The 25,163-nt window shown below is 31.8% G+C and overlaps 1 protein-coding gene and 1 pseudogene across 1 annotated transcript in view; one reads left to right on the top strand and one right to left on the bottom strand.

Annotated features, from left to right (window-relative positions):
• The window catches only part of LOC139487735 (SCO-spondin-like), a 96,085-nt gene that overhangs the window by 24,415 nt on the left and 46,507 nt on the right, over positions 1–25,163 (bottom strand). The window contains exons 21-35 of the mRNA XM_071272820.1: positions 24,864–25,055; positions 24,055–24,246; positions 23,466–23,657; positions 21,954–22,145; positions 20,808–20,999; positions 19,890–20,081; positions 19,347–19,538; positions 18,164–18,355; positions 15,297–15,488; positions 11,960–12,151; positions 11,487–11,678; positions 10,723–10,919; positions 10,196–10,244; positions 9,098–9,185; positions 7,793–8,140 (exon numbers count right to left, since the gene is read on the bottom strand). Coding sequence (XP_071128921.1) covers positions 7,793–8,140; positions 9,098–9,185; positions 10,196–10,244; positions 10,723–10,919; positions 11,487–11,678; positions 11,960–12,151; positions 15,297–15,488; positions 18,164–18,355; positions 19,347–19,538; positions 19,890–20,081; positions 20,808–20,999; positions 21,954–22,145; positions 23,466–23,657; positions 24,055–24,246; positions 24,864–25,055 — 2,794 coding nt within the window. The remainder of the gene's footprint in view (positions 1–7,792; positions 8,141–9,097; positions 9,186–10,195; positions 10,245–10,722; positions 10,920–11,486; positions 11,679–11,959; positions 12,152–15,296; positions 15,489–18,163; positions 18,356–19,346; positions 19,539–19,889; positions 20,082–20,807; positions 21,000–21,953; positions 22,146–23,465; positions 23,658–24,054; positions 24,247–24,863; positions 25,056–25,163) is intronic.
• On the top strand, positions 12,394–14,021 carry LOC139492806 (uncharacterized; annotated as a pseudogene).

The raw sequence follows: 25,163 nt of genomic DNA, 5'->3' as shown, positions 1-25,163 counted from the left end.
ACACTATTATATAAAATTAAGAAAATCTTGTATGATTGAAAATGAGACAACTTTAAATTCAACAAATAAAAACTGTATTAAAATTCGTTATATAGTGTGTTTGTGATATTATACGATATATATGGGGTCAGTAAACATCATATGGGATTCTAGCTTCGCTCTCATCCTAAATGTAACCAACTGAACCCTTATTATCGTATTAGGTCACTAGCACACTGTATAACTAATTGTATTACTCAAACAAGTTTAAAAAATAATGCAATTTGATGTTTATATAAATACTTGAAGCTATTTAATTGACTATCCATCCGGAGATACTTAACCGAGTCTCATCCCTTTGAATATCACATGTCAGGAAATTGTTCATTAATAGGTTGACAATAACAAAAAATACTTGAATGAAGGCCGCTAGATTTACCGATTAAATTGTTTCATATATCATTTCTGGGCCGTTCAAAACTTACACTGCGTTATAGACATTTTCTTGTTTCTATACGCAAACTCGTTTTTTTTTAGTTTAAAAATGTAATAATTGCACTCAAACTGCTAACAAGAAAGACCAGCTGGAGATTGAATCAACGGTTATAAAATAGACCTGCTAAGTTGTGATTTTTTTTATTCTTTATCAGTTATAATTTTAAGGTGGCTTTCATGTAAAATGAAACTGATAGCTTTAGCAAGAACTGTGTCTGTATTGATCTAAATATAGCTCTAGCTGTCAAATTCATCTTTAACGATTTGACTCAAACTCTCATATTTGATATACATGTATATCATACTTAAACGTATATCGCAATTACAAAAAGTTTAAACTAAACAATCAAAAATGCATAGACTCGATATCATTTATTTACATTTTGCATGATTTTTTTTCTCGAGACATTATCTTATTTATCGTCGTGATAACCGAAGACTGCCAATGGTCATATAATCCAAATTGACCAAATATAACAGGAAGCGAACACGTCCAATTGAATTTGTTTAGGTCTGCTTGATATCTAATGGTAGGTTAAAAACATAGGCACTTGACTCTGAACAAAATTAAACTATGTACGTTAATATGATATAAGTACATCACTCGTTTGTTTGCAAACGATCACCCGGTAACAAACTTCAATTGTATTTCGATTTTGTGGCAGTCGTTCCCACTACACCTTGTTATGTCATAAAAATACATTAAACGATCTGCAAAACGGTGTATAACATGCTTATGTCTTTTGTCAGAATCATTCGCAACAGGCCTTCAAAGGATATAAACGTAATTTCATCTTGTTAGAGTTGTTAAAACAAATCTGGTAAATAATCTAATTCGGTAGGTCACATTCATGAAAGAGAAGGAGATTGTAGTTAAGACGTAAGGAACTAATCCGATATTATCTGTGAAACGGTTATACCATAACGGTCAAACAACTCGTGATGGCGTCCGTGAAATATACGAAGGGATGATTTCAACTTCACATTTAGAACTCTTGGTTTAATAGCTTCCTTGTAAGCAGTAACCCTCTATCAAGAAAATCATGATACGAAATACAAGCACGGTAATGTCGTATCAATTGGGAGCTATATACCCTGTATGCAGGTGCTGCTGGAATTTTGCTACTTAGAAAATTCACAATTGGAAAGCTGAAATAATCTTTTTTGTCGAAAAGTTTTGTTTTCAACCGATCCTCATTGTCAATTTCTAGATTTAAGTCAAGATATCAGGCCGACTTAACTGTTGTATCCTTTATTTTTAGTTCTATGGGAAAGTTGCGTTCAACATAGCCACCAAATTTTGAATTATTGAGTGTGAGAACATCATCTATATAGCGGGAGGTAAAGTTAAAAGATATTGCTAAATTCTTATCTTTCTTCCTAAGAAGTTCCTGTATGAAGTCAGCCTCGTTATAATAAAGAAAAAAGTAGACAAGAAGAGGGGCACAATATGTTCCCATTGGAATGCTGACAGTCTGTTAAAAAAAGACGTCCTCCGAACGTAACAAATATGTTAAAATTGAGAATGAAAATGGGGAATATGTGAAAGAGACAACAACCTGACCATAGAACAGACAACAGCAGACGGTCACCTATAGGTCTTCAATGCAGCGAGAAATTCCCGCACCCTCAGGCGTCCCTCAGTCGGCCCCTTAACAAATATATATACTAGTTCAGTGTTAATGAACGCAATACTAAACTCCAAATTATACACAAGAAAATAAAATTAAAAATAATACAAGACTAACAAAGGCCAGAGGCTCCTGACTTGGGACAGGCGCAAAAATGCGGTGGGTAAACATGTATATGAGATCTCAACCCTCAATGTTGTCAATCAAGAAATCAAGCATCTTGATAATGTCAGGTTGAACATAAACTTTTTAATTCGTCTACACTGATTTGATTCAAATTTTCATATTTGATTTATAACATACTAAAACGTATATCTAAATTAGAAAAATTCTAAAATAAACAATTAACAATGCATGCACTCGATAATATGTATCAACGGATTGTGTTTATTTTTATCTAAGACGATGTCATCTCATTAACTATCGAAAGTACCTCCGAAAACTGCCGACGGTCATATGAAATGTATTAACATGAATATGAATATAAACAGGTGCAACTAAATTGTTCTATGTCTGTTTGGTTCCTTATTGTAGATTAAAAAGCATGTTTATTATCGTCTTTATCTGTATAAGAATGATTTTATAGTGAAACAAATAAGTGAAACAAATCCTTCATCATTGATTCACTTTCCATGTTGACATTCTTTTGCTTTTATAGGCTAAATATATTAAGTAACCCAACTCGAGCTACGGGGTTAAATTAAACAATACGGATTCAGTGAGGTTGAATTATTCACTTGCAAGTGAATTATTCACCTACGATGGTTTGTTTTATCTAATTTGAAAACATACAACCAAATTGGCTGCTTCAAGCGATTAAGAATTTCATTCTATCACTTTCATTAATGATTGAACACAATTAAATCATATTTCTTTTTTTTTATATCTCGTTGCTAAATAAATGCTCCTTTGAATTCTCATTTTTTTTATCGAAATTGTCAGAATCATCATGTTAGTTATTTAGAAGGTTCATATTCATACAAAATTATCATTAGTCGTCGAGTTGTTTTCTGTACAATTCGTCTTATATAGCAATTTTAATGAAGCTTTTCAAAAAAAAATTCATAAATATTGTTTATCGTTAGGTATATTAAATATTTTAATGAATTCAGTTTATATTTTGGGAAAGGTTACAAAAGTCTAAATTTGCGTTACACTTGACAGATTTTCCAGTTTCCTATTTTTCTGGAATTTCATGATAAAAATCTTTGTTCGATTACTTAAAATGGTTATTTAGGTTATAAAATTTAGTCAGTTTCCGTAAACATTCATGTTGGATATGATTGCAAAAAATTCTGTTATCGGAGATTTTATGATAATATCTTAGTTTTTACATTAAATACTTGTGACTTATCGAAAAATTTGTCAGTTTCCTTATATTATCTTTTTATTGATTTTTATATCGCAATGACCGTAATGGAGACAAAACTAAAATATACCTGTCGGGCGGAAGGATCTGCTCCTCCTTCAAGAGTACCTGAGGTCGACATGAGGTTTTCTATTTTGTGTTTTATTCATTTGTTTTCCTTTCGTTTTGGTGTCTTTAAGCTTTTCCGTTCGAAATTTTCCTTGGAGCTAGGTATCTTTGTTATTTTACTTTTTTTCATATTGACAATTACTAGTACTGAAAATATTAAGACAGTTTATTAAGCAATATGCTCAGCAAATGAAAATAATCCACAACAAGAATTAAATGGATACTCTTCTGCAAACGAAACGTGCCTCTGACGTACAAATTTTAATCTTGGTATCTTTGAGTTCATATATTAACTCTTAATCTTTCAGAATTTCCGTAGTCTCTTCAGTATTCTTAATTTGGTACTATCATGAATGGTATATTCTGATTGAAAATAATTAGTTTATCAAATTCAACTTCAACTTAGTTTTTGACTCCCTCAGTCAAAGATATACCTTTGTAATAAACAATAATTAAGTTTTTGCCCATATGGTTTGGTGTGGTTTGAAAGAAATGTTGATTTCTATTTTCGATGTGTAACTAAGGAAGGTTATTTCAGATGAAGCGCACAATGTGAAATATGTTTATTATAACTGCAACAAAGCTAATGTAGCAATTAGTAAACTTTTCTTTCTCATGTTGTACTGTTATACCACTGTCCCAGGTTAGGGGGAGGGTTGGAATCCCGCTAACATGTTTAACCCCGCCACATTATTTATGTATGTGCCTGTCCCAAGTCAGGAGCCAGTAATTCAGTGGTTATCGTTTGTTTATGTGTGACATATTTGTTTTTCGTTCATTCTTTTATATAAATAAGACCGTTAGTTTTCTAGTTTGAATTGTTTTACATTGTCATATCGGATCCTTTTATAGCTGAATATGCGATATGGGCTTTGCTAATTGTTGAAGGCCGTGCGGTGACCTATAGTTGGTTATGTCTGTGTCATTTTGGTCTCTTGTCGACTGTTGTCTCATTGGCAATCATACCACATCTTCTCTTTTATATTTTCGAACACTTTGATATTACTACAAAGTCGTTATTGCCTCGGTTATTAGACTGTCAATATACGTTTGCACATCTACAACCTGACTGATGCCACATTTGATGGACTGTCAGTAAACGTTCATATAGCTGCAACCTGAATAACGCCACTATTAATGGACTATCAGTATTCGTGTTTATAGCTGCAACGTTACGGTTTCAGCTGTTAATAAACTGTCTGTATAATTGATATAGCACCAACCTGAATGATGCCGGTAATGGACTGTCAGTATACGTGTACATAGTTGCAACGTGAAGGTTGCCGCTGTTAGTAAACTTTCTGTATAATTCATATAGCTCCAACATGACTAGCGTCGCTCTTAATAGACGGTTAGCATACTTTTATATTACATCCAAGTGGTTCATTCCAATTTACTCAAATGAAGGAAGACATTTTCAAACTAGAAAATAAGGGTTAATAGTAATTGAGGATAACAAAATCACACTAAAGATTCAAAGTACCAAGTGTACTGAGTATCATGTAACTCAGTTTCTTACATTGAATTACGAAAAATATCAACTCTTGTATGCATCGTACTATGATAATAAACTGATACGTCAGTTTTAAAATAGTTACCGCAAAAATTGCATATGTTTTGAATGCAAAGAAATACAACGTTGATTTAATGATGGTATGTATATGAATGTATAACGAATGACAACTCTTGACTAACAAACATGTTATATTTTGTAGTAATGCTTCATTTAATTTCTCAGTCTTCAAGACCTAGAGGGAATAGAAGAGGACCTTTTGATATCACCAATCTTACATCAATAATACCCGTTGATATTTAAACACAGCTATGATCATTTCAAACTTGTGCTTTAAACATTGCATATAGGATATTATCTATTATAAATGTTTACTCTAAGATAAAGAGGAAGATATTTTCAAGAATCATGTTAAGAATGACATGACCAACATTGAGCACAACCAACAGATTTATTTAATAAAAATTGTTGACGTTGTGTTATAAATCATTTTTTATACCTTTTTGGCACAGCTTTTTTAAATAAAAGATAAACACTTTCTTATTTCTGACGTATTTAATATGAGCCTGGTACCTTTTGATAGCGGTTTCTCTGTTCTGTATGTTCTCCCATTTATTTGTATTGTAGTCCTGTCATGTAATTTTGTCATTTTAATGTTATATATAACATTGCCATAAAACCGGGAGGTTCGGCTAGCCATAAAACAAGGTTCAACCCAACATTTGTTCTTAAAATGTCCTGTACCAAGTCAGGAAAATTACCATTGCTATATTATAGTTCGTGTCTGTGTGTGTTGCATTTTGGTGTTGTGTTTCTGTTTTGTCATTGTTCTCCTCTGTCCAGCGCAATAGACAACTCGACCAACTAGGCTAAAGTATCATCATTCGATAGTCGAGTAATTTCTTTCCTCGTCGGCTTTATTACCGTATTCCTGTATGAGCACTGTACATGATGTATAGTGGCAAGTAGAATAGGTTCCTTAAATTGCAGATCAGCTGCATAGATGTTCAAGTATTTAAAGACCTTCATGCTATATCATGACTCAAGTAATTTTGTTGCACTTTTTAATACAAGAGAACAAAGAAAATGATATTAATAATAATAATCATAAAACGCTTTAATTTTGCCAGTCAAAAAAAGTCATACAGAAGAACAAGGCATTAACTTATTACAGTAAAATTAAGTCAATGTGTAACTCGTTGAACTTTTTGATTTTTAGGCCAAACACTGAACAAGTGCATTGTTACCAAAAAATTAAAAAAAAATCAATTACACTCGCTCAGTGTCTTGATATGTTTTTAAACTGTAAATAGAAAATGGCATCAGAGAGATCACATGATTGCCTCAAACTGACAATTGATTACAATCCAGCGTTCATCTCACCCTTTATCTTTTTTATGTTCGGTCTTAACATTATTGATATATACAATGTCGACATCTGTGTTGGCATTGAACATGTATTATATTAACACTGATGCATTATCAAGGCAAACAATCAAATAGTCTTGCAACTTTTCAAAACGTGTCTAAAAATTCAATATTTAACAACCTTTCAATGCATATGGCATACTACTTTTTTTATCAATTTACAATCTTGATACATAGTTTAAGCAAAGCTATGATGCCCTGCTGGTGACAGCCAATTATAAAGAAAGAAAATAAAACAAGCAAAGTAGCTGTTACATAACCGGCAAACAGCTAAAGTATAATGAAGAAAAAGCAGATAAGTTTGATTGTTTCTGTATTTTGCATATGACCGCATCAATTAGGTGGAAATGAATGGATATATTTTATACCATGTCAGAGATAAACTTAAAAAAGTATAATACTTTTACGATGGAATCAGTTTACCTGCAATTAACAGACATTTTCCTTCAAGGTACTTTAGAATATTTCTTTCTTCGAGTCACTTATGTTTCGCGTTGCCCAAAAAATATCAAGATAACAAAAAAAGGCAGTTTCACTATAACTGCGAAACGACTATCAATGATTACGTAAACGTGTCACATAAGATATACTAGGGCCTATTCAATTACTTCAATTTACCTTTACGTATGAAAGGTGGCTACATTATAGGTTAACCAAGGAAAGTGCTTCGGACGCATGAAATTTGTAATAAAATTGAGAATGGAAATGGGGAATGTGTCAAAGAGACAACAACCCGACCACAGAGCAGACAACAGCCGAAGTCCATAAATGGGTCTTCAATGCAGATAGAAACTCCCACACCCGGAGGTGTGCCTCAGCTGACCCCTAAACAAAAATGTATTGTAGTTCGGTAATAGTGGACGTCATACTTAATGTATTCTTTTAATTTTTTAAGTTTCTTGATTAATGTCCAAAATATTAAAACAAAACATAACGTTAGTTAAAAGCTGTAAAACTGACAAAAAAATTATTGAATACTCGATTGTTTGGTAATAACATGTTATTCCTAGTTGCATCTGTTTACTGTAACATATATAGTAAACAAAAAAATATTTCATACATTTATTGCCAATGCACGTTAAAAAAAGTAATCGAGGACAAAACTGATCATACTCACTATGTTCTATGTTCCTAATATGGTCAAACACAGGTATATTATCTAGAAAAAAGGCATACGGATAGAATTTACAGCAAAATAACAAAATATGATACCAAAATTATCAACCCAATGATGAATACAAGTACGATACGCAAACACAGTCTATTCAAAAGTTTTTAAATGTATGAAATTCGTTTGATGCGTTTTTGGTACAACTTTCATCCAATGGCTCTCGAACAACACTGTCACATTCTTCATAGTGATCACTCTCCTCGACATATGTATCGTAATGGTCTTCATCCTCCCTAGAATAGTCGTAATGTTCATTGTCTAGGTCAGTACCAGCACTGCAAATCAGCTTATTGTCCATGTCTGTATATCGATCCTCTTCCATTTCATCTGTTATTTGTTTTTGATCCAAATTACATGATAATTTTGTATCTTCACAAATTGCATCATCTTTACCTGGCGTCATGTATGTGGTATTCTGGAAGTTATATGTCTTTAAGGATATTGAACTAAAAAGGAAAAGACATTTTTTAAAAACAAATGCGTGTAAAGAATTTTTTCTTATATCATTTATGATTTTAGTAATGTCATGAAATACTTGTATTACATTGATATAACAGAAGTTCTATTCATAAACAGTTTCATAGGATTTACAAAGGAATAGGTCCAGTAAGACCCCTTTTTTGCCCCTAAATATAGCAGTTTTACAAAATTGTTTAAATGTAAACTTTTAGTTATTTATTGGAAAGAAGGATGCCTCTGCTACATAAATATGGGTTGTTTTTGACAATGCACATATATCGGGTACTATCATCATTAAGTCATTCTAAATTACTGAAGTCTTCACAATGATAGGATTTAAGTTAATTTTTAGACGGTTTCTGTCTTAAATGAAAGTGGCCGCATTTGTGTTCATTCCTAATATTGAAATGTAAGTTGTATTTGATGATAATACATAACATATATAAAGGTTGAGGATGAACACGGATGCGGCAACTTTCATTTTTGACAAAAACCATCTGAAAAGTGACATTTTTGGCATATTTGATAATTTTTTCATATTTAAGCTTGAATTGGAGCGTTTTTAATGAATGCATCAGTGAAAATCTTTCACATAAACTATTTGAGTCAACTGAAATAGACACTTAAGTGTTTAAAAAGTGTCCAAAATCTTTCGTCAGATGAACCTGAAATTTGAGGCCAAAATCGGCCCTTACCGGACCTACTCTTTTGAAACAAATAACCTCTAATTATTTTTGAATTAGCTTAGATAATTGAGGAGATGAAAGTGTCGATTATTTGTTCATGTGATTCTATATAAATGAAACTTTCACGATGAATATAAGTCAATCAATGCAAGCCTCTATGTTGCACACATCGCTGTTATTAAAAACGACTCCGATTAAATGGTAATCTAAATATTCTCCCATTCATTTGTTATTCCACGATAAATTGACATAGCCTACCTCCTTCTTCTCTTCCTAACAATCACACAAACAATTACAACACACAGTATCAGTAACAATACTCCTGGTATTATACCATAGTAAAGAGCTAAAATATATAATAGACAAATCTAGCTCATTGCAAGACTATGAGTAATACAAGTCATTGAAATGTTATCCTAAGTAAAATTGAGAATGGAAATAGGAAATATGTCCAAGAGACAACAACCCGACCAAAGAGCAAATAACAGCGGAGGCCACAAATGTGTTTAAGTGTCTATTTCTATGTTCTCTCGTACCAAATTTAATAATATTTTATTTTATTTTGAAGGGTGTTAGTACATATCGAAAAAAAAAGAGATAAGGGGACTATTTTCTTTTACATATTTATTTGAGCAAATGGAATTTTTGTATTTCTCCAATTGAAATGTATACCTTTCCGAACTCATTGTATAAACAAATTTAATCAATGTGTACATGGTGTAGTTGCCAGTGATCTCAGAAGATGATTAAATGAATTTAAGGGTCATAACTTTTATAAACTCACTGGATGAATCCAAAAATGCTAACATGTATTAAAGAAATTGACAACTTTCTGGAATGTAGAAGGTGAAAACTTTCTTTTTTGCATCATCAGAGAAACAGATTCTTACATAGTTATTCGTGGATTATCGGATATAACAAATCTCTATAGTTAAATTATAAGCTTTAAAGTCCTCGGACTCTTTAACTATGTCGATTTGATAAATCCGATGATTCACTGGTATCAACGTAAGCATCTATATGTAGATTCATTTATTCCTTTCCCAACGAAACCCGTGATATTTTATCTAAACATCAATTATCAATTGAGTTATTGTGTTATTCAGATGTTTAAGATTCATTCTCAGCTGTGAAAATATGTTTTGCTTTACCGTCTAAATGATACCTTGACCTTATTTAAAGAAATTAAAAGTAGACATTCTAGCAGGTTTTGTCTATGCATTCAATTAGTAAAACACATATTAATTACTATATAATGTTAGTTTTAACAAAATTGTGAAAATGTACTTATATCTTATTTTAAAATGCAAATTACTTCAACATTATATACTTATACTTCTAACGGTAAGATACTACCTTTCTTAAACATCTCTGATGATAGTATCTTTGACACGTCTGAAATTTCAGAAAATATTTGAATGTTAGAATGCATTCTAAAATTCCTCTTGTGTACTTAGTATATACGTTAATCATAAAACTATTGTGACGAGCTCTGAGACTGATGGGTACATACATGAAGTTAAATTCTTTTGTAGCAGTATAACTGAGCATGATCTATTGACTGTTATTCTACACCTTTCTAGTTTCAGTGTACGTCATTACGGTTATTGTTGGCAGATAGATATAAGGAGATAGGACTAGAATATTGGTATAATAATTCGTGATTTTTTTATTTATTCTTTTAAATCCCTATATCTTAACCTCTGAATTAATTTTCTTGATATTGCGGGATTTCAAATGAAAATAATTGTGGTCTATCAGTACATTATTTATCAGAAAATAATGTACTTAATTAATTATTATTGTCCAATCTTAGCTTACTGTCAAATATTGAGAACGTAGACGTCCAGTATTAGTTCATAAAAGATAGGGCTTATTGTACCTTTTGCTTTACATCGTTGTTTGTTACAAGTTCCTTTTTGTTGGTCTATATCATCTCCCGAACAATTCATTCCGCCAAACATAGGTTCTGGATTTTTACATGTTCTGTTTCTATATCGACTACAGAATCCTCCACCACACGTCACATTACATGTATCCCATGGCGACCACTCACTATAGTATGTCCAATTACCATCCACTGAAAAAAGTAGATAGCACATTATATATATTTCACTGTTAAACTGAATTGATAATATTGAAGAGGGTTGTTCTTTTGAGACTCTTCAAAAAGTAAAGTCACAAAATTATTGAACTCCGAGGAAAATTTAGTCGGAAATTTCAGTCTCTAATCAAATGGCAAAATTAAATGACAAAACACATCAAATAAATGGAAAACAACTGTCATATTCCTGACTTATTACAGGCATTTTCAAATGTAGAAAATTTATTTCTTCGGCTGCTTTAAATTGTTTTAGTCGTATTTATTCATCTAAATAGGGGATTTCGTGTCGTTCATTTTGTACATTACAGTACACTAAATATTCGAAAATGATTGAAATGTCCTGCTGATGTCAGAAGAAAACGCTCAAAACCTAAATTTTTAAGGTCATTGTGACTGTTAATATTTTCATATAGTACTCTAATACAAATTTGCTTTCATCCTTTTTTTTCTTTTTGTTTCTCTTGTGTTTCAATTTTTATCCAATTCCTTTCTTTTTTCAAGTTTGTAAGATATTGTCTACCATTTGTTATTTTTTATACTTACATGGACAATGATGAATATTACAGACTCCTCCTTCTTCATCAGTCGTATTTCCAGTACATTCCAAACCACCAAACTTTGGCTGTGGATTTGTACAGGATCTTGATCTGGTTCTATATTTCAATCCTCCATTACATTCGTTTGAGCAATTTCCCCATTGACTCCATACAGTGTAGTGTGACCATTCACCGTTTACTTAAATAAATGTATATTGACTTTTTAAACATGTGACTATTCAGACAACGTCAGGTTAAAACAAAATGCTCAATTGTCTTTTTTTGGTAAGAACAAGCACCTCTAACTGGTTCTGTTCTCTCAAAAGTTAACAAGTGCTCAAAAATTGTTTAGAATTATTGTTGACACAAAAATTCAGACGATACCAAATGTTATACCCAGAAAATAACTAAAAAACTATCTCTCTGGATCTCTCGATATCGATTATATTTATTGTTAGCATAATCAACTGTGTTACTTACTTGGACAAAGTAATGTATTGCAGTCAGCGGTTCCGTTTTCACCTGCTTTTCCAATGCATTGTTTTCCGTCATATTTTGGTACCGGATTTGTGCAAGTCCTATTCCTGATTCTGGACTTTTTACCACCACCACAAGTAACATTACATAACGACCATGAACTCCAATGTCCATATGACGACCAGCCACCGTCGACTGCAAGAAAATAGATAATAAAGGTAAAATTATCCAAGGCAATACGTCAAAACATGTCAGGTTATATGTTAAACCTATTCTCAAAATGATATCTTTGCGATGTACAAATTCGACAAAAATGAAGAACCCTATAGAATTATATGGTGGGCACCTACTGACAATATATATAAAAAAAAATGAACGTTTGTGTTGATTCTTTTTTCTTTATTTAAAAAATTAATAATTTTAAAATCCCTTGGAGTACCTCTACTTTAGCGGACCCCATAAAAAGTACGGGAAACTATAGTAAGTACTAGTATATAGGAATCGGTCCCGCTAAAAAGTTAAAAACGAAAATAGGCCAAAAATCAAAAAAAGAAGGTCAAAATCGAACTCCCCAGGTCAAGTTTTGTTTAAAAAACTGTTGTTTTAAACAGTTTTTTAAATGAAAATTACAAAATCTAGTAGAAATACGTCTTGGTAAGTGTACAAAATGTCTACGCTTCCGTAACTCAGGTAGGTATATCACGTGATAAAAATTCCATTATCTGTGACCTCTATGTCATGAATATTCATGAATAAGTGACGTCATAGTCAACCGTAACGTAAAATCAGCTGTGTTTACAAACACTGTTACAATGTAAATACGGAAATGCCGATCAAGTTAAAAGATTTGTTTATTATTTGTGAAAGTGTTGAGAAAATTATTCAGTGGTGTTTTTCACTAGGATTAATTCTAGATTTATCTGGAGAGGTATGTAAAAAGTGTAGCCATGGACATTTCGGTTTAAGAAAAGACAGTTCTTTTTCAAACGACATTTTTTATTGGAAGTGTAGCAACAAAAAATGCAATAAAAAGGTCTCCATCAGAAACAGATCCTGGTTTCAAGGACATAATTTAAGTTTGGAAAAAATATTATTCATCACTTATTTCTGGATTTACAAAATAGACCAAGAATTTGTTAAACATTAACTTTCTATTTGTAATCAAACAATCGTAGATTGGTACAATTATTGCCGTGAAGTTTGCATAGAAATTTTGGAAATAGACAGTGAAAAAATAGGTGGAGAAAACGTTATCGTAGAAATAGACGAAAGTAAATTTGGAAAAAGAAAATACCATAAAGGGCGTCGAGTTGAAGGACAGTGGGTCTTTGGAGGTATAGAAAGAGACAGTAAAAAAAGTTTTTTTGCATCAGTAGAAAATCGGACAAAAGAAACACTATTAAAATTAATAAAAGACAACATAAAACCAGGAACCACAATCATCAGCGACTGTTGGAAGGCATATGATTGTCTAGGATCTGAGGGATTTGAACACTTAAAAGTCAACCATTCTGTAAATTTTGTAGACCCTGAAACAGGAGCGCATACAAATACGATTGAAAGTACTTGGCGAGCACTTAAAAAATCACTTCCAAAATACGGCACAGTAAAATCCCTTTATGACACTTATTTCAGTCAATATTGTGTACGAAAAAAATATATTATTGGCTCTGACGACCCTTTCCTAGCATTTATTAACCTTATTAAAAAAGTGTATAATCCGGAAAAACAAAAACAAGCCCTAATTACGACAGAAACCATCACCGTCAGTGTACCACAACCTGCATCTAAAAAACCAAGAGTACTAAACGAAATAACAAACACACTAAATTCTAGTATGGATGATTTTCAAGCTTAAATGGGTAAGTGCATTATATTTATTTTTAATTGTTCAGTTTCACTAGTTAAAATCACTTTTTAAAAATCATTTACATCGACGTCTTTCGAAGCGGTAAAAAAAATGGCCGCTGTTTATATTTCAGCATAGCAACGTAACTCGGGGTTATCAGTCATGCGCATAAATTGTGCATCTTCCAACTTCCGGGGTCCGCTAAAACAGATTCTTCCCAATCCCTTTTTTGACGATTAACCATAAACAATGGAAATATTTTAAATCGTCCATTAGAACAAAGACGGAAATGGTCGTTTGCCCTGATGAGTGTAAAATCTTCATGGTTTGTTATATCAGGTTAAACGACCATTTCCATCGTTGTTGAAATGGACGATTTAAAATATTTCCATTGTATATGGTCAATCGTCAAAATGATTTTCTCCGGAGGAAGAAAAAAGAATTATTCATAAACATTCTCAACCCGGGATTAAATGATAAATGATATTCTAATTTTAACGTAACATTTTAAAGACTGAAAATGACAGAAGTAGTCTCCCTTGTATTTGTTAACGTCGCACTATTGTTAACGTCACACTATTGTAAACGTCGATCAATTGTTATATATATATATATATATATAAGTCACATTACTTGAAGATCTGCGAGCACAGTGAAAGTACTAGTAAAAAAGTGATGCATTGAAACCGTTATTATCTTTTAATAATTTTCTTAAATGTTACCGGCATACGGACTTTACTTAACTTTGTCTAATATATATCGTTTACTGTAGATGATTTAGCTGATCTGTAAAAATAACATCTTCATGCCTAATATATTATGTACTGTAGTACGACGCTAGATTAAAACTGACGTGGAAAGATAACACCCGGTCACCGAAAGCTTCAATTTTATGAAGCTCAGGTGGTCGTGTGGTCTAGCGCACCGGTTAGAGTGCAGGCGATTTGTGTCACGATATCTCAGTAGCATGGGTTCGAATCCCGTCGAGGGAACAACAACAGATTTGAGAAAGCAAATTTACAGATCTAACATTGTTGGGTTGATGTTTAGACGAGTTGTATATATATATATAAGGTGCTCACTTTATCCAACAGTATTGGTTAAACCATGTTTTTTTATTCTTTGAAGCATTTGGTTATCATATTTGATATGAAATCCTTTAACATGAAATCATAATGACAGTATTGTACTTGAGTTTTGTGTTTCAATTGTAATTGCACAAAAATACTGAAGCTATTGTATATCAAAGAAAATTTAAAGGTACACCCCTATACACCGCTGTGTACCTTCACCCCTGAAAATAGAATTAAATGACAATATTTGTCTGTTATACATATGGCATATACATGTACATTATTCTATAAAATGAAGGTTTGACAACTTTTACAGTTTGTCAAGTTTCTTAACTTTATAAGAATAATGCAAATGTGAATTGAAGTGGTAAGAGCAATACAAACTTAAGTGACTAATATAATCAATAATTGCTATTACTTGGGCAATGCAATATGTTGCAGTCAGATGTTGTATTTTCCGTTGCATTTCCAGTGCACTGCATTCCTCCATATTGTGGTACAGGATTAGAACACGTTCTATTCCTTATTCGTATCTTTTCACCACCACCACACGTTAAGCTACATGAAAACCAAGAACTCCAAATTCCAAATGATGACCACTCACCATGAACTTCAATGAAAAAAGTATGTAAATGAAGGCGACTGTTGTTTTCCAATGACCAAATCCCATCAAACAATTCAGAAGAGACGAATCAACGTAACAAACAAAACCTGAGGGAAACCCCCTAAATGGGCGAGGCCAGGTTTGTCTACAGGACAAGTGTTTCATGCTATGTATGATTATTTTATGAATAAACTCCATAAAAATGGTCTATGTTTTACGAATGGTTCTATATTTGAAGTTTTAAGTTGAAGCAAATTGATTTTATTTGTTTTTTTAGTTTGTTTTTTTAAATATTTTGCACTGATAGACACATCAGTTTTCTACGGGTTAAATGATATTTTTTTTTATTAATTTCATCTTCTATATTTTTAGCAGATTTTACCGTAACTAAATATGAAGACTCCTATATAGAAATGTTTTGTTGTTGTTAAAAATATCAGATAAAATCAAATTAATATCTAACTAGCTATGATTAGAGAAAGGTATGATTTGAAGGTAAAATAAAGAGAACATCTTTGAAGTGGAAACGATTTGGTAACAGGGGAGAGAATATCGTTGCAACCGTAAAACGTCATTTTTGCGACGTCAAACTGTGACATATCGATAAAAGATGCATGTTTCGACAGATTTTTATCATTCAAACTGATTTAACTGAAAACAGATACGTAGAACCGAAATTTTGAGTAAATGTCTAAAAAATCGACCCCTTTTATCTCGAAAAATAGAAGATGAAGTTATTTGTTTTTTTACTTTGTATGTAACTTTTCGTAATAAAATCATTATGGGATCGAAACTGTATCGTATGCCCTTAAGAGGATATCAACATACGTATTTTATCCAGGAGTTTTTTATCATTATATCTTTATTACAACGAAAAATGTGCTATTACTTGGACATCGGATAATATTGCAGTCAGAAGAAATCATCCATTAGAAATATCAAATGCATGTGAAATTTAGTTGGGGGGAAATCAGATATTAAAACACTGTTTCAAAACAAATTAATTTTATTATTTCTTTGTACACGCAAATACATATCGTTTTATCGTTTAAAAATATTATGTTTTATAAATTGATAATAAAGTTGTATTCTAAACAATAAGATTTGAAGTAATTACTTTTACAATGATATGTATTGCAGTCAGGAGAAGTATTTCACAGGACATTCCCAGTGCACTGTTTTCCACCGAAGTGTGGTACAGGGTTTGAACAGTCCTACTTCTGCTTTTCGACTTTTTACCACCACCACAAGTTATACTACATACAGACCACGACCTCTATTCACCGTAGAATGACCACCCACCATTAACTTTAATGCATTGTATTGAAAACATTATAACATTATAACATAGATATAGGAAGATGTGGTATGAGTGCCAAAGAGACAACTCTACATCCAAGAAACAATTTATAAAAGTAAACCATTATAGGTCAAGGTACAGCCTTCAACACGGAGCCTTGGCTCACATCGAACAGCAAGCTATGAAGGCCCCCAAAAATTACTAGTGAAAAACCATTGAAACGGGAAAATCTTATCTATATTAAAACGACAAACGAGAAACATGTATGAACTACATAAACAGACGACAACTACTGTACCTCAGATTCCTGACTTAGGACAGGTGCAAAAATTTGCAGCGGGGTTAAACGTTTTAATGGTACTAGACCGTCTCCCTTTTCTGAAACAATACTATAACATCACAAAATAGAAAGGCACACTATAAAATACCAGTGGAAAGGCATAACTCAATCAAAACTCAATTAAATAAAAAAAATGTCCAAATATCAAAACATTATAGGGGTATGGAAATTTTCGTATCTCATATTCATTTATCTTACTTTCTTATCTATATGGCTCTTAAAATGTATTTGTTCACAGAATTTAAGAAAGACTTCTAAGTTCCAATGACAAAATGATATATAATTATAGTTATACATGTATCGTGTATTTGTCTTTTCACTACAAAATGTATAGTGAAATAATATGTGCATAATGGTCAATCATTGAAGGCAATTTGATCACCCCATGTTTTTTGTAGGGGTTCGTGTTGTTCATTCTTTAGTTTTCTATGTTGTGTCGTGTGATCTTGTTTGTTTGTTCTTTTCATTTTTAGCCATGGCGTTGTCAGTTTGTTTTAGATTTATGAGTTTGACTGTCCCTTTGGTATCTTTCGTCCCTCTTTTATACCGATAAGCAAGTATTTTTTTATATTCGCCCATATGTTGTGAGTTTCTCTCATTGCTGGAGACCATACGATTGCATTCAATTAATTACGTCCATTTCATTTGAATTTTCATGGATAACTTGCTCATTGACAATCATTTAAAAAACATGCGCGTCTGGTACAAAACAAAAATAAGGTTGAATTTGTTATTAGTTTAAAATTCTTAAATCCCTTTGTTCATGATTCGTGGATTATCATAGCACTTCACATTGGTTTAATTTGTATCAAATGGGTTACTCAACATCAACATTTCTCTTATTTATACTCTACATATATTGAAACTATATAAACATTGAAAATAAACATCATTGGCTTGTTTGTTTTGGGTTTTTTTATTTCCTTCCTTATAAACAATACAAATAAATTCTATTTAAAAAAAATGTAAAATTTCATTTTCGCCACTGACCAAAAATTGAAATGGACTATACATTAGAATTATAATAAAATATGAATTTACTTGGACAAGATATCGTGTTGCAGTCAGAAGTAACATTTTCTACTTCATTTCCATTGCACGGTTTCCCTCCATATTTTGGTACAGGATTGGAGCATGACTTTTTTCTACTTCTTGACTTTACACCTCCACCACAAGTTACACTACATACAGACCAATTACTCCATTCACCGAAGGATGACCACCCACCGTCAACTTTAATAAATATTATAATGATATAATTATCATTGTCTGCATTCTGAATAATACAGTTGCTGACTTTTGCAAGAACGACTCATTGTTTTACATTTTCGTAGGTGTTGTTTGTACAAAGGTACGTGTTTTTCTTTCAATCTGTGTTAGAAAGGGAAATATGTATCTAAATAAACAGTTTAGATTGACAGATTTCAAAACAAAAGTGTTTCTCTCGTTGCAGGTAATAGAAGAAAATAGCTCAAAAGAAGAAAACAGTCCAGGGTTTTGTGTTCAAACATTTTGGATGCTGCTGCTTTATAAAAAAATCTGAATTTATTTATACACCTTGCCTATTAATACTGATCTAAAAATATATGTGTCTTAAATATTGAATAGACTATCTAGTTACTTTTGAACAAATTAAACTTGTGATTATAATAATATTATAATTTTGCCCTGTATCTGTGGCAAAATCCACAAAATGTCTGTTAAAATAAGACACCAGTTGTGAATAATAATTGGTCATTAAAGGCCAATCTGTTAATTTTGATTTAATAGTAAGCAAGTATATATCACGTCTCGTGTACACTAAACTTTAATCTGGTGTCCATAATTATAAGGGTGATATCTATTATGAGGTTTATAATCATTAAATGCCGGTCCGGATGATTTTCATGTGTTTATTATTACTGAACCTAGCGCTTAAAATGAACAGAGTTTTTACAGTTTTATTTTCGTTAATGTGGTACGCAACAAAGACATTTTACAGATTCTTAATATAATGAAACTACATATAAAAAAATTATTATCTATGATAATGAACTATAATTGTAAGTGTTTGTTTTATATCGCATCTCAATTCTTAATATATTTTATCATATTTAAAAGCTTTTGAGGGTAACAATTTGCCAATTTAATTACATTATACAATTATGTGAAATTTTATTTTCCCTGAATTACCAAAACTTTTCAAAGTACGATGCAATGTTATTATGATTAAATATGACTTTACTTGGGCATGGTAATATGTTGCATTCAGCAGTTACATTATCCACTTCATCCCCGATGCACTTTTTCCCGCCATATTTTGGTACAGGGTTTGAACATGTCCTATTTCTACGTTTTGACTTCACACCACCACCACAAGTTATACTACATATAGACCACGAACTCCATGTTCCGTAGGATGACCACCCACCATCAACTTTAATAAATCATACACATTAGGATTGATTATTCATATTTGACTTTTCATACATATATAGATTTAATTGTTAGTATGTGTCTGAAACTCTATATTTTTTATTTTAATTGTTGATGACAATAGCAGAAAAAGTTGTTTTGAATCTTACAAATAATGAATTTGTACAAACTTCAAAGCCTCCAAAGATTGAGATAAATCTATGATTAACACTATATATAAAAACAGTATATAAAGTGTTAATATAAACATTGTGTTCAAATTGTATGGCAGCTTTATTAAAAAAGTATATATTGATAACTAATAATGTATAAAATATTGGATAAATAGTGTAAAATGTATTGGTTAAATTACTTGGACATGGCATGGAATTACAAAAAACTGTAGACTTCTCGGTTGTACTTCCTACACATGATTGTCCGCCATATTTTGGTTCTGGATTTGTACATGTCCTATTTTTGCTTCTGGATTTTGTTCCACCACCGCATGTTACATTACATGATGACCAAGGACTCCAACTTTTGAATGAAGACCAATCGCCATCAACTGCAATAAAAAAAAACTAACCTTATAATAAGATCTAATGTTTGAAAATATAGTGATATCAGAATAATATTTTTTTATATGCTCATGTTTCGGAATTATATGTTGATTGTATATCTGAAATACGTAATTTTCATATTTAATCACTTCTTTCTTTACTTGGACTGATTTAGAACGTAAGAAATTGCATTGAATTCTGTCCGTTTGAACAATGGATAATTGTTGACCTTATTTATCAAAACACGTTGAAAAATTTGGTGTTTAGAGCAGATGTTGCATGGTCTGTGTTCAATTCAGCTCACACATAAGTCGTTTTAAAATTTCGTGTATGGTTTTGACATTTTCGTTTTTTTTTTTTATTAGTTTGTGGGCATCTAGTGTTGCCTTTCATAATAATAACGAAATGTTTCGGTCATTAAAGGATTTTGTTTCATACAGCAGTTTTTTTAAGGTTTCTGTCAAATTTGGGGTTTGGCATTTTATAGTTTAATATCTGCAATTGAAGGCATAATGTTGTATTTATATATATTTTGATCTTTGTGGTCATAAGATGTTGTTTCATTAACGAATTCAATCAATCATCATTATTTATATCATCAGAATATCTGGTTAGTTTTGTTTTTTCAGCTATTGGACATTTACTCCTGCATCGCATTCCATTTTGTTTTAAAAGTTTAATAATAGTATAACTAATATGGAATTAACATATTGGACAAATGGATTAATTACTCGGACATGGTACGGGACTACAAGAATCTGCCGCCGTTTCTGTTCTAATCCCGACACACTGATTCCCGCCGTATTTTGGAACTGGATTCGAACATGTTCTTTCTCTTTTTCTAGTCTTCTTTCCGCCACCACATGTGACATTACAGGATGACCAAGGACTCCAACTTCCATTAGAAGACCATCCTCCGTTGACTAAAATAGAAATAGGTAGTGTTTGTCGTATTGCCATAGCTGCAAATCTTATTTTAAAACATGGATCAGGAGATTTCACTTTTGTATATCTTTTTGTTCGTCTATGTAGTTATTTTGACTTTAAATCTAAGAATGAAATAACGTATATCAATAAGAACCTTTGTATTTTACATCGTGATGATATAGAGTATAAGCATATTTTTATTTATCGGGTTTATTAATTTCCGAACTCAAAATTTGTGACCCGATTTATTAATGAAGAATGTTTTCTGTAATATCGCCAAGAAGTTTGAGGAAACTGACCATTTAAATAAAGTCTTTACAGTTGAGTCATTACAAGTAAATCAGTTTCTTTTTCTGAGCATCCAAACAGTCATAATACAAAAAAAATTTGTAAAAAAATAATTTACTAAGCGTCATTCGATATTCGGTAGAAACATTTAACAATACTCTCTTAAAAATTAAGTATCATTCACTGTTTTTACAATAACAGAAACAAATGGGTTTTTTAAATCATTTAGATTTCTAAATTGAATTCAATAGAACACTGGATGGTTTTTTCAACAGAATGTCATGCATAAGACCCATTACCCCTTATTGTTATTTGTTATTTCGGGAGTATTTATAAAAAACCATAACCTCATTGCATGTTAACCAAATCTATGGCTTAATGTTCCCTAAAAAATGGCAATATAAGTTTCCCCATATAACCCTTATATAAATGTTTGTTAGTTTCAATGCATTCACAGAAAAAAAAATTGAAAGTACTTTGACCTAGAATTTATTTCAGAAGTTGAAGAAAAATCAATCGCCGTGCATAAAAACACTACGGAGTACATGACGTGTCTTTTATGACGCATGTTCTAAATGCCGTAAACTCATGCTAGTGAATTAACGGTCCCTAATCTTATCGTCTGTTCTCATTGTGGTGCTGTTTGCACCAGGCTTACTCACTTGGACATGGTGAAAGGTTACATGGAAGTGATGCAGTTTCAGATGAACTACCAACACAGTGACTTCCACCATATTTCGGTTCCGGGTTAGAGCATATCCTATGTTTATCTCTAGACTGAGACCCTCCACCACATGGGACTGTACACGATGTCCAAGGACTCCAACTTCCGTAAGAGGACCATCCGCCATTGACTGCAATTATTTAATTTTTTTCAGATGAATTTACAAAGAAAAGTAACTGGCTGATTTTTATATCAAGGTTCTTTCATTTGAAACTTCTTTTTCCTAACTATAATGAAACATTTAAATGCTTTTATCATAGTGTAAAGCACAGGGGAAGTAGAAAAATCACAAAAATACTGAACTTCGAGGAAAATTCAAAAAGATAAGTCCCTAATTTAATGGCAAAATCAAAAGCTCAAACACACCAAACACTTCAAATGAATGAATAACAACTTTCTTATTCCTGACTTGGTACAAACATTTACTTGTGTAGAAAATGATGGATTAAACTTGGTTTTAAAGCTAATAAAGTCCATTCTATTGACAACGATTTGTGAACAAAACAAACAGACATATGAGGTAAAAATGTCAAAAATAGGGGTCAACATTGTGTTATATTCTTAATCACTATGAAAAACAAAGCAATATGTAACAAAGAAGCACAAAAAGGTATGACGCACAGCATATTAGCAAAAATTAAAGATAATAATAAACAAATTTACCAAAGTTCATAACACAATTAATATACTTGAAACTATTCACTAATAAATAAGTGTGTTGTACTGTACCATAAATAATTTATTTTTCAACTTAATGAATGTTATTATGTTTTCGTGAGCCAAAATGATTCAAATTCGAGAAAGGTCGACTGATCTGGTTATTAACCAATTATATCTTAAACTTTTTTTTAAGATATTTCATATTTGCAACTTGCAATTTGTCAGGCGCATGACTGGTGCATAAGATGAGACGCGTACTCTGTCTACTAATATACTAATAAAATCTCTCTCCAAATTATGCGATTTCTAAATCTGTTCTCATTATTATACTGTTTTTCATTTCTCGGTAAATATACTAATCAAAGAAGATACCAGGATTAAAATTGTATAGGTTAGACGCGCATTGCATTCCTTTGGTGTGTTTTCGTTCAAAAAAAAAAACTCTCCGGTGGTGCTCAAATCATAAAAGAAAAAAATAAATTATACAAACTGAACAACATTTCCGAATGTTTTTTTTTTTCTCTAAAAACAGCCAAGTTGATAGATTATTGCAGTAAATTATCCTTAGGTTGTTTTTTTTTCTAAAGTTTCCAAAGTTTTGGTAAACAGCTGATTACAAACTAGGACCAAATCAATGATATACCCTGTCAGTTCATTGAAGACAAATTGAACGGTGATACCATCAGAGAAGAAACTTTCATCAGCAGTGAAATTCATCCAGTTGTGCAAACTATTATTTACCAAATTCTACATTAAATAAACATACTTTCTTCAAGGTTTTTTCACCAACCTGGACATGGATTTGTGTTGCATTGTCTATTTTCTACTCCAGTAGTAAGTCCTGGACACTGTTGTCCACCATGTAGTGGTTTTGGATTGGTACAAGATCTTGTTCTAGTCCTTCCTCGATTACCATTTCCACAATTTTTCGTGCATGTTGACCAACTACTCCAACTTACCCAAGGGCTCCAATTACCGTCAACTGATTATTTAAACAAATTCTTTTGAGTTTTTCAGCGCTTGACATATTGTATGGACTTCTATTCATTGCTTAGTAGTGAACATTTCTATATACCATTTTCATATTAAAAGGCATGTGCAAAAACACTATAATATATGCTTATTAGTGATTTCTGCCATTTTAAGGTGACTCTAATACATTATTACATTCAATAAAGATTAAAAACAATTCAACGATATATTTTAACAAGAATTTAGCAAATGATAGATGGATCCGAACCCATTTAATGGTTTAATGTAAGAAAAATAAAACGAGAAAAAAATTATGAATTTTCAAAGGCCTTACAACTACATTGCACAGCAGTATAGTAAGGTCGACTTTAAATTAAAAGGAACCTCATCAATACTGTAGCACTAACCTGGACATGAATTTGTGTTGCATTGTCTATTTTCTACTCCGGTAGGAAGTCCTGGACATTGTTTTCCTCCATGTAGAGGTTTTGGATTGGTACAAGATCTTGTCTTATTTCTAACTTGATCACCAGTTCCACAACTTTTAGTACATATTGACCAACTGTTCCAACTTGTCCAAACACTCCAACTACCGTCAACTTAATTGATCAAACGTCAATCAGTATTTGTTTTACAATATTTTTAGTTCGACATATTGTTTTGATACCTTTGTATTGTGAGTTTGAGTGTTTTGATTTGTTTGTATGTCATATCTTGTTATACCCCACAGCTTCTATCATTTATAGTATGTTTGGTTTTTTTTTCTAATAGCTGATAACGATGTCACAATTGGAGATATGATTTCAAGTAATTTAAATGCCTACAGACAAGTAATGGCCAATGCAAGTTTTAAAATTCGATTGTTACGAAACAAATACATTTTGACTTTTATATCCAATGCAATGAAAACATTATTAAAGATTTATTACATTTTTTATTGAAGTTTTTTTAAATACAAAACAGACATGATATAACTAGAAGACTTTTAAAGTCAATAAGGATAAGATAAACTGACAACGTAATGACAAAAACAAAAGCGAACTAAAGTCCAAACACGCCATAAATTAAAACTTAGAACCAAAACACCATAAAACACTTGAAGTGATGAGATTGCTCATTACAAGTAAGTAAACCAATCTTCACTTGCAGTATTCATCTTATTTTCTCATCGCAAAAACAAAATATATAATCACGCTAAACATAACTTTGCACATACTTGGACATGGATTTGTGTTGCACTGTCTATTTTCTATTCCAGTGGTAAGTCCAGGACATTGTTTCCCCCCATACAGTGGCTTTGGATTGGTACAAGATCTTGTCTTTGTCCTAACATGACTGCCAGTTCCACAATTCTTCGTACATGTTGACCAACTACTCCAACTTGTCCAAGAGCTCCATTTACCGTCAACTAATAATTAAATCAAGAGTTATTTAGTTCATTGACATTTAGAGATTGGCATATTGTATGGACAACTATTTATTGACTATATGTTTATTTCTGTGTGTGTCTTTGGGA

This window comes from Mytilus edulis, chromosome 1, assembly GCF_963676685.1.
Source record: "Mytilus edulis chromosome 1, xbMytEdul2.2, whole genome shotgun sequence".
Lineage (NCBI taxonomy): Eukaryota > Metazoa > Mollusca > Bivalvia > Mytilida > Mytilidae > Mytilus > Mytilus edulis.
The sequence above is the reverse complement of the archived record's forward strand: the minus strand, read 5'-3'. Positions and strand labels throughout refer to the sequence as shown.